General features: G+C 49.4%; 1 protein-coding gene across 1 annotated transcript; it reads right to left on the bottom strand.

The window, feature by feature from the left end:
* Nucleotides 1-2,218: 2,218 nt before the first annotated feature.
* Nucleotides 2,219-3,217, bottom strand: NPBWR2 (neuropeptides B and W receptor 2). The gene has a single exon (XM_009978782.2). The coding sequence runs from the start codon at nucleotides 3,215-3,217 to the stop codon at nucleotides 2,219-2,221; it is 999 nt and encodes a 332-aa protein (XP_009977084.1).
* Nucleotides 3,218-11,073: the final 7,856 nt, after the last annotated feature.

Here is an 11,073-nt window from a genome sequence, read left to right as displayed (position 1 = left end):
CTATTTAAACATAGAAAAAAACTTCTACTGTGAGAGTGGTGAAGTGCTGGAACATGCTGCCCAAAGAAACCGTGGCATCGCCGTCCTTGGAGACGTTCAAACCCTGGGCAGTCTGCTCTAGGTGACCCTGCTTGAGCAAGGGCGTTGGACTGGGGATCTCCAGAGGTGCCTCCAGCCTCAGCCACCCTGTGATTCTGTGACATTTGCTTCAAATGGGAAAAGCTCCAGCAATGACAATGTCAGGTCTGAAAATGGGTGACTTTTACACTCAAAAGGTCCTTTCTACCTAATGAAATATGTTAGGTTTTCCACCTAATTAAATCTATTGCCTTTCCTGCAGCCCTAACACCGATGAATAGCGGCGTTGCAGCTAGCTAGACAATTTGTACGTGAGATGGCTTCATCTGAGACAGTTTTCTGCACTCAGAGAGGTTTTTCCACTCGGGAGCCCATTGCCAGCAGGTGGCAACCGTGCTAAAGCAGTGGTTGCCGGCGATGCCTATTGGCACAGGCTGGCTCTGATCCCCGGCCTCGCCTGGGCTACTCCAAAGGATCATGCAACACCTCTGCACTCCCTTATCTGCTGATGGCACCTGCCTCCATCCCAGTGGAGGTCGGTCAGGACCACAGCACCCAGCTTTCCTTCCAAAATCAACCACCTGTACAGTTCCCAGTCCTCCATTTGTCAGGTCTTCCCCCTCTTCTCCAATTTTTGAGTCATTTGATACCTCTTGAGAGCCATCAGCACCTTCCAAGGGGAGCTGATCTCTCCTCCTGATGCCTCCCTGTTCCTCCTCACACACACACACACAAAAAACAAAACAGGTTTTGAAAAATCCTCGTGTTTGCTGACAGTTGCAAGGTGCAGCTAATGAGAAATAGAGACGAGCCTTGAAACTTGGCTCTGGGAATCTTGCGGCCACCAAGTCTGCGGGTTTAAGAATGTGGGATTAAGGACCCGCCACTGGGGTCTGCTCCAGAGGAGGAACAAGCTATCCTGGCTGTGGTGGATCACAGCTGAAGGACTCAACGTGGCAACGAGCTCTGCTCACCTCCGTAGGTGGATGGAGGAGGTGAGACTTCTCCATGACTGTGAAAGCTGGAAGATGTAGTGTACTCATCAGTGAGGGTGAGGTGCCCTTGCTAGGAGAGGGAGAATGAGGTTTCAACATGGTTTTGGTAGTTCTTGAAGCTTTCAATACAATGTTTCTGATCTCCAGACTTTTCCTCTCAGGCTCTGGTTCCGTTGAAGAACTCTTCCTGTTTACCTGTTGCAGAAGGAACTTTATCTGCAGGGTTTTTCTTGTGGTTTACAAAACACCTTAATTTTTTTACAAATCTATTTTTTTTAAATTTTATTTTACAGTAGGTAAAATGCAATATATGTAGCAAAGACACGGGACAAGTAGCATAAGTTTCCTCTGGTGAAAGAAGGACCAGTCTCTTTTTTTCCCATGAGGTTTATTTTGTTAATCACTCAAATAAATATATATTTGACACTTAACAGGAACAATTGGTTAAAAATAATTTTGAACACAAATCCCCACAGTTGCCATAGTATTTGTATGACGTGTTGTTTAATGCTATTTTGAGACTCAAATCTTGCTTTTGGTTTAAATTTAACTTGTGTTAACAGTTCAGGAAAGAGGGAATTTGGGGTGGGGTGGAAAATAGACATCCCTCCAAATCAAAACCAAACCCATAACACACACATGCACATACATGGACATGAAAATGGTTGTTTTCTCTTCCAAATACTCATCTTGCACCCTCTGTGTCTGTTTTAATGGTATGTCGTTGAAAGTGTTGGTTACCTCTGCTCCATGAAACAATCCTCCAAAAAACACTGCTGTTAAGAATGGAGCATTACATGGATCTGAGAGCTGCTCTCCAGCTTGTCTGTGCTGTACAGCAGATGGCAACAAAGGACCGCCGTGTAGTACAAGTACAACTCTGAAAAGGAAGTTTTCTGCCCTCAATGCTCCAAGGTGTGTGATTAAAACCAAGAATATAGAAATGCAACTTTGAGAAGCAGAGAGGGAAACTGCAGGACTTGCAAGTAAGCAGGACAAACCATGTGGATGATGATAACCAGGCACATACATGACACAGAAATGAAAGAACGAACATTGTGCATTTGTTAGCCACCCCTTCAGTCTGCAAAGTTGCCCCCGCAAAGCCATGGGAGGGACGGAATCTCTGAGCCCCAACCCACTGTTCAAGAAGTTCTGCATTCCAGCATCTTCCGGAAACTTTTCCGAAAACTGTCATCCAGGAAAGCATACAAGAACGGATTCAAGCATGAATTAGCATAGCTTAGGCTAGTGATGAAGTAGGATAGACCGATGACCATGGAAGTCTGGGGCAAGTCAGTGGTCAAAGCCACAATGGTGGCCAAGTGGAAGGGGGTCCAACAGAAGAGACACACGGCCAGGACTATGAAGACCATGATAGTGACTTTCTTCTTGGCCTTGTCCAGGGCTTTAGCATTAGAGTTCAAGTGCATATGCCTCAGCTTGTAGAGCATCATGGTGTACAGGATGCAGATGGTGGATACTGGAATGGCAAAGCCAAGGATGAGGGTATAGATCCTGCTGGCTTTGAACCAAAACCTTTCAGGCTTGGGGAAATTGAGACCACAACTCTTGATCTCCAGGTCATCTATGTAGACATTGGCAAAGATGATGAAAGGGAGAACTATGATGGTGACTAGGATCCAGATGCACAAACTGACAATCCTGGCTGCTCGGTATGTACGGTGCGGCATCCTCTTGGACCTGACTGTAGCCAGTACTACCAGGTACCTGTCTATGCTCATCACTGTCAGGAAATAAATGCTGGAGAAGATATTGTAATGGTCTATGGACAAGATGACCTTGCAGAGGACTTCTCCAAAAGGCCAGTAGTGGAGGAGGTGTTCGGCAATATTAATGGGCAAGACGAGTGTGAACAAGTCATCAGCTATAGCAAGGTTCAGGATGAACATGTTTGTCACAGTCTTCATCTTGGGGGCCTTGAGGATCACGTAGATGACAGCAGTGTTGCCTGTGAGCCCAACCGCACAGATCACAGAGTAAATCACGGGGAGGACAACGTAGAAATCAGCTGCCTGCTCTTGGAGGGTTAAGTTGAACCTCGTGCTCTTGTCCAGGTAGCAGTTGTTGCCTGTGTTGCTGCAGGTGCTGTTCAGATCATCCCAAAGAGAGCTGTTTCCCATGCCTGCTGGTCACAGACTACCTCAGGTGTCATCCAAAGCCTTGCTAGCCCGGAAGGGAGAGACTTTTTTATGTGAGAAGCAGCTCCTATCTCATTTAGAATTTCCAAAAAGCAGCTTGTGAGACAGCATGAATCATCTAACTTACCTCTCCAGTCCCTCACCATCAGAAAAGTTAGATCTTGAAGTGATCAGGGGAAAAAAAAAAAAAGATTGAAAGACACATAAAGCTCCATGAATGAAGCAAACAAGAATTATAACTCCCTATGTAAGTCAAGCAACTCTTCTCTCCGAGAGCATCCCAGTGGGCTGTGGCTTGTCTCTGCTGGGGAAGTCAAGTGGCTCCAGTTCAAATCTCTGCAGCAAGAGCCCTGCTGGGGCTGGCAGGAGCAGGGAGGGCAGAGGAGGCTTTGTGCCCACTGAGGCTGGCAGGAGCAGGGAGGGCAGAGGAGGCTTTGTGCCCACTGAGGCTGGCAGGAGCAGGGAGGGCAGAGGAGGCTTTGTGCCCACTGAGGCTGGCAGGAGCAGGGAGGGCAGAGGAGGCTTTGTGCCCACTGAGGCTGGCAGGAGCAGGGAGGGCAGAGGAGGCTTTGTGCCCACTGAGGCTGGCAGGAGCAGGGAGGGCAGAGGAGGCTTTGTGCCCAGCAGACCGGGGGCCGGCTGCTCGCTCACTCGCGCCGCGCTCGCTTTCCCATGGCGGAGCGGGAGCGTTGCCGTGTTTCTTTAGTGCCTCTCTTTGTGTTGGAGTTCAGGCTCTTTTCATCGACTGACATTTCACAAACAACGAAGAAGTTTCCGATGCGGCTGTTCCCCACTCCCAGGGTCCTCTAGCAAAAGAAGGAGGGAGGGGGGGAAAGCAGAGTTCAAGGAGTACTTCCAAAACCAGAGATTACAGGGGCTTTACCCACAATTAAAGTAACTCTTTAAGCAGCAGAAGGTTATGATCTTATTCGATATGAGACTATCCCCATGGCAAACAACCGTGGCAGCACACAAAACTTGGCACAGATGGACAGAGCGACCTGTAAATCTCAAAAGTCCAGGATTGTTCAGGGAAGGAGGAGGAGGAGGAGGAGGGGGGAGAAGTACCTTGAAAGCAAATCCACTTTAAAGTCAAAGCAAGAATTACCCCATCTGTTTACATCTCCAGCAGTTGCTGCATCCATCGCTACCGCCTGACCCAGACTTCCAAGAATTCCTCCGCAGGGAAGCCAACAAACAACCGACCCCCCCCCCCCCCCCACCATGAAGATCAAAGATTTGGCAACTGGTCCCAAGGCTCTGCGGAGAGAAGTGCCTCCTTCGCTTGTGCCTTGCTGTCATACAGCAGGGAAGCGGGCAGGGATGCGGGATTGGGAATGGAAGGTTGCGGTCCCCTTACCTGGAGAGCGGCTCCGGCTCCTCCAGCACCTGCTGCTCCCACCGCCGAGCCTCTGCTCTCCAACCCGAGTCGGAGGAGGGTCTGGGGGATGCTGACGTTTCCCAGCTTTGCAATCACATCGACACGGTTGCTCCGTGCGCGCCTTGCGTGTCTGAGCAATTAGCACTTGATCGTGCCAGGGAAGGGGGAGGGAAAAAAAAAGTTTTCTCTCTGCAGAGCTATTTAAATAGTAAATAAGGCAGATGCTGGGGAGCAGCTGATGCTCCAGGGCTGTTCCCTTCAGGAAGGAGGGAGATGGTGAGGTGCACAGGCAGCCCGCGGGGCCGGTGAGCTGGGGCTGGCTGGGTGGATGTGTGGAACAGTGGGAAGCGGGGGGGGGAGTTAAACTGCTTCAGTAGGGAATGTTGGCTGGTTTTAACAAAGGAACGTGCACAACTGGGGGTGGGGGAAAGGGGTGGGAGGAGGGTACACAACATCACAGTGCTCAAATAAACAGACGTACCTTGCCAGATCTGTGCTGGTTTCAGCTGCTCTGGGAGCGGGGGGCTCAGCTGGTTTCCCCCAGCTGGGTCTGTGCTCCAGCCTTGGAAATGCAGCAAAATCCTTCGGATGTGCAGTGTGAGATGCGGGAGCCCTGTGATGCTTGGCAGAAGCGCACCCCGGGTTATAGAGCAAAGCCAGCAACACTGTAAGGACGACTTTATTCCCTGTGTAAAGAGGAAAAAGGAAATAAAGGGTCTTTTGGTTCTCCTTTTGCCTTTTAAACGTGGTGCCTGACCCCTGCTTCAGCAGCGGGTGAGAGGGGGCACACACGGCCGTCCCCAGCGGGTCAGCTCGTCTCGACCAGCCGTGTACCCGAGAGCCGTGCCTGACTTTGTTCCTCTTCCATAGGTGTTTACTCTTTCCTGGTAAAGCACACAGTGATTTTTATTTCTTTATGCCCCGTGTACAACTCTTACAGATGTTTTTCTGTATCTCAGCCAAAATCTGACCAGCCCTTAGGCCTAAGCAAAATTAAACAGAAATTAAAAATTGCCCAAGAAGATCCATAGGAATGATACGGATGATATTTCTTCAAATGAAAGATCCCTCCAGAGCCCTTTTCCCACCTGCTTTGGGAAAGCTGGCCCAGTTTGTAAGTACTCGTGAGGGAAAGGGGGTTTTGAAGCTCTGGAGGGGGAAGGCAGGTTTCCAAGAATCACTGTCGTCTTTGTCACGGAGAAGAAAACACTGAAAGATATAAAAATTTAGGAAAAGATGATGTTAAATTTACTGATCAACAGCTATTCCCCAGGGAAAAAGGATGTAAAAGTATTTTGCAATGAAATATTTCCATTGTGGCTTTCTGGTTTTCAGCCCAAAGCACTTCTCATCTTTCTGGGAGAGTTTAAAAAACTGTCCCTTTGCTCCCCAAAGGAGGCTATGGAGGAGCTGGCTGTCCCCCTGCCCCGACCAGCAGCTGTGTGCCCCAGTGCTCTGTGTTCTGGGACACATTCCAGAGGGGCTGGGGGTCTGGGGCTGGAGGGGGCTGTGCTCCTGTGGGTCAGGCGTGGGCTGTACCGTGGCCACAGCCCTCCCCAGCTGCCTGTGCTGCCTTGCTTCTCATCATCCTGCGTGCCTCGGGTAGGATGTGTTTGATTAAAACAACCTTGTCGGAGATGAGATGGAGACGAAGAGTTTAATCTCGTCGTCTGGCGTGAGCAGAGGAGCTTTTGTTTCTGTTATATTCCCTCGAGAAGTGCATGGCATCTGCTTTGGGCTGTGCTCCTCGCCTGGTTCCTCTGACAGATTTGCAGTAAAACTCACCTTTTTTGGGGAGAGCAATTGCAAACAGATCTGATTTCACAAGCAAAATTGCATTGCAGCAGGAGAACCTTCATCAACGAGAAAAATCTTCCCCTGTGTCAGCTCTGGACCCAACCAGAGCTGGTGGCTGAGCACGGAGGAGGCACGTTGTGTGTGTTGGCATGATGTGAAATGGGGAAGGCTGAGAGGATGTTTTATTCATCTCGTTTTCCCTGGCTGGGCGTCTCTTCCACTCGATTATAAATGTTATGGTGGCACAAAGCCCTGAAGATGAAGCACCAGCTTGAAGTTGCTGTTACAAAGGACACGGGCTATATTTTCCCTCTGAGCTGCTTGAGTTTATCCTTGTGTGGCAGCTCCATCACCAGCACGGTGCAAGAGGGATGAAGTTTCTATCCCTGACAAATCCAGCCCATGGAGATGGACTTTGCCTCTTGAAACCACCACGTAGCTCGAGTCGGCTGTGCAAACAAAGAGAAGGCAGCGTGTAAGGCAGCATGTTAGGTAGGAGGAAATCCCTTGCACAGCTAAATCCTTGGTGGTCTGTTGCCATCATGAAGCTGACATGCCACTGACTCTGGAGAAAGGCCATCCATTGTTTTGGAGTTACGGAGAGCTGTGCTGGCAATGCCCAGGGAGTATCGGGAGCACCTGGCATTGGCAAGGTTGAGCCGTGGCAGCAGCTCACACCTCGCTGGGGACAGGCAGGGCAGAGGCTTCCTTTGCCTGGATCGCTTTTGGAGAGAACTGCAAAATACCTGCTCAAACGGTGGGATTATTTCCCCACCAAGTGTGGGAGTGATGCTGTCTGAGCCCTCTGAGATGTTTCAGCCCTCCAGTGAAGGCACGTTGTCCAAAGGGTTGTCATCTAAGGCAGAAAGCTGCCTCCTCGAACCAGATTTCAGTCCTGCCAAGGAGGACTGAAAGGGGGCTGCCACCCTTTTCGGTGCTGCTCATCTCTACGGGGTTCGTGGGGCTCAGGGCAGCTGCTGGAGGTGCTGAGCAGCCCCTTGTTGTGTCAGTGCTGCCACGAGCATCAGGCAGAGGCTGTTCCACAGCGTGTCCTGCAATGGCTCTGACTGCTACGGGGATGCTACTGCCTCGTTCTTAACTCTATCTGGAAGCAGGGGAAATTAATCTGCTGGATCAACCTACGGATTGATCAATGGAGCGATCTGTCTGCTGGGCTTTGGCTTTTGGTGGGTTTCTTCTTGGGTTTCTTCTGTCAGCCCACATGAGTCACAGCTTTTGTGCAACCTGACTGTGGGACCTGCGCCTGTGAGGGAGAAGCATCGTGTGTGACAGCACCTCGTGCTGCAGTACTCTGGGGCACAGTTAACTGCTTCCTTCTGCAGCTACCTCGGAATGCTGTTAACTCTTGAAACTATCAATGACTATCGAAATGTTAACAGGCTTCTGTTTTCCTGCTGGCTGCCTTTAGCAGATGTGCACAGCATGTCTGCAAGGGGGTTCTCCAGCACAGTTGTTAGATTGCAGCGGTAACAAGTATGGCATCCAATTATTATTACCCAGCTGGCTTGAATTGAATTGATTAACTAATTAACTAAGGTTGAGACCCTGCCTACAAAAGGCAGGGCATTTCCTCCTGGCTGTGGAAGGTGCAATGGTGTCCTTGGGGCTGCTGTCCAGGCTGGTGAGCAACAACTGGTGACCCTGATGTGATATGTCTGGGAGACCCTGAGGACCCCGATGCCAGAGCTGGAGTGAGAGTCCTTTGGTGAAGAAGGTAAAGCTGCAAGCCCTGATGTGGTATTTGTGGGAGGGAGGTGTGCTGGAGTTGGAATGAATGGACTGGATCTCTGCTCACTGTAAAGCCTTCACTTTCCTCTAAAAACAAAAAGCTGTAAAACAAAAAGGGGGAATTATGGAAGGTTTAGACCCTGCCTACAAAAGGTGGGCCCTTTCCTCCTGGCTGTGGAAGATGCAACAGCATCCTTGGAGCTGCAGCCCAGGCTGGTGAGCAACAAACAAGCAAAACACAAGGAGGAATCCTAGTTTAAAAGGATCAGAGGAAAAGAGAAATAAAAGGAAATTAGTCACACTAATTGGGTCAAAAAGAAATGGATGTGAGTCAGCAGGTAGAGATCTGCTCTTCTCCTGGGTCCCCATCCATGCTGTGCTTTCTAGTGCTGCTGGTGTTTGAGGGTTGTGTAGGACACGTGCTGTCTGGTGTCATTGGCATCCTGGGCAGGAGCTGCACGTTATTTAGTCACTCTTAAGGTGGCTGTTACATGGCTGCTAAGAGTCCTGAGTGTCTGTGCCACTCCCAGGTGACATGAGGTGTCATCCTGACTCTTTTTTTAATGACATCTGAACTGTTGCTTCTGACAAGTCACCCCTTCTGTCAGTGCTGGACCAGCTTTGAAAGCTGCCAGGCTTTGCAAACAAGGGCATTGCAATAGGGTTATAGTGCATCCTCGGAGCGTTAAACCAGCACGGAGCCCTGCGGGGATGTTTTGCTGGGGAGCAGACTCCGTGCAATATATTCCAATATCTCTAAGCAACAGCTAAACGTGTCACCTCGTCTGCTTAAGTAGCAGAGCTCATCTGGCCTAAAAGCCTAATCATGGGAGGGTTATGGAGTGCAAATTGCTGCTGAATGAATTTGCTGCTTTGTTCGCTCCAGTTTCCCCTCCCTCCCATGTTATGACAGTGAAATGATTCATCTTCACCTCAATATTGTGGTTTAGAAAAACGTTTTAATATTTTGTACAATGGTCGTTGTTTAAAAAAAAAGACAAAAACCCCACCACTTGAAATCTGTCTTCTGGCAAAACATATTCTGGTGCAATTATACAGAGCTGGCACCTTTCTCCACATGTTCTTCAGGCCAACAAATATAGTGGAGTACAAGGCTTATGATACTGTCGATTATCCTAAAGAAAAAAGGGAAAAGCAGGAGGCTTGACTTGATGGCTTTGGACTACACTCACTTATTAGGGCTCAATTATGCAATTAATGCCAGCCTGACCTATTTAAACAGGTCATCGTGATTCATGTGGCCAAATATCTGCTAATGAAAATTCACTTTTAAGAGCATGATCCTTATTGGATGTGTCAGCGTGATGGGGCAAATGAAAGCTGGATAACGGAGGTGGATTTCAGTAGGAAATGGTGCGCTGCGAAATGCCAAGTGCAAAGTGAAAGGGAAGGGAAGATGTTGCTGCAAAGTGAGGAATTCAGCTGGTGCTGTTGGCTCACCTGCACTCCATCCTCATGGATATGGTGAGGACATCTGGCTCCGAGCCAGCAGATTCAGTATGTGCATGAGAAACAACCAAAAGAGCAGCAAAAGTCAGTCAGATCTGATTCTTCTCCCTTTAAAATCTGATTTGGACCCTAAATCTCAGGCAGCCCCAGAACAAACCCCCAAATGGTCCCTGACTGGGGTTTTCACAGGGTGCTGGGGAAAACGAGGTCCCCATCAGAAATCCTATTGATGTGAATTTGATTATAGACAACCTCACCATAGAGAAGATGTTCCAGATGCTTGTGGAGGAGAAGCAGAAAAAGAAATAAAAAATATACCTCTGCCTTTTGCACTGGGAATAATTTCTGCAGCGTAAAACCCGCTGGGCCATGCAGGGCCTCCTGCCAGGTGGGCAGCTCCGGACAGGAGTGGGCTGAGCAGGAGAAGGTGTTTTGTGTTGGAGGGCTGAGTTATGACCAAATCAGTCTTTCCATTTCCAACACCAGTGATCCTCGGTAATATCAGTGTCATTTTATCACGCTCGGGCTCTGTGACACCTCTCCATCTCCACCTGCTTCTCAATTCCACTTGAGGAAAACGATTTCCTTGTAAATGGTCCATTTCCACCGATTTCTGCAAACTCTCACTGAGGCTCCTTGCTGGGAAGTTGATTCTTTTTTTTTTTTGTAATAAGAATTGCTTTCCTCTTGTAAACACCAAGCGATGTGTTTCTGCACTGTGGATGTCAGGAGGCACGGGAGCACCTGCTGTACATAGACGCTCCCCAACCACATCAATAACCTCATTGTGCTGCTTAGTGGGTCCCAGATAATGGCAGAGGAGTTGTGTGCCTCTGCGGGTTCCCTGGCAATCAGCCACGGGTCCCTCCTCCAACACATCCTCCTTTGCAGGGGGGGTGTGATGAACTCCCTACCCCGTGACCAGGCGCTGGCAGTGCCCGATCTCCAGTGGGTTTATGGGCTCAGCTGAACACCATCATGCTCAGCAGTTGGGTTGTGCAAGAACAGAGGTGCTTTTTGTTTTTGAGATTCTCAATCCCCCTTTTATCTGGACAAGGCTTAAGGTGAGAAGAGCTTTGGAGCTGTAGCAGCATTTCCTCTGTTTTCCCCTCTGCAGCGCTCCGGCTTGGCTCGCTCCTTGTTGTGTGGAGTGGCCAGGATCCTTCTACAGCCCTATGAGGGACAGGGGGTTTTCTGGGTTGGAAAGAGAGACATCCATGAGAGAGGCAGAATGTGGTGCTGTCACCTCTACTCTGTTCTTCCCTTCCTTGCTGCCCTGGGGCACCTGAACAACAGAAGCTTCATAGTGTTGTTGTGCACATTGAATCAGGTCGGGTTGGATGAGACTTTGAGCAACCTCGTGTAGTGGAAGGTGTCCCTGCCCATGGCAGGGGGGATGGAACGAGATGATCTTTAAGGTCTCTTCCAACCCAAACCATTC

Source organism: Tauraco erythrolophus, chromosome 18 (genome assembly GCF_009769465.1).
Source record: "Tauraco erythrolophus isolate bTauEry1 chromosome 18, bTauEry1.pri, whole genome shotgun sequence".
Classification (NCBI taxonomy): Eukaryota; Metazoa; Chordata; class Aves; order Musophagiformes; family Musophagidae; genus Tauraco; species Tauraco erythrolophus.
Note: the sequence above shows the minus strand (reverse complement) of the source record. Positions and strands in the feature narration are given on the sequence as shown.

Coding starts and splice junctions, on each gene's coding strand:
- NPBWR2 (XM_009978782.2), bottom strand. CDS start 3,217: ATGGGAAACAGCTCTCTTTGGGATGATCTGAACAGCACCTGCAGCAAC.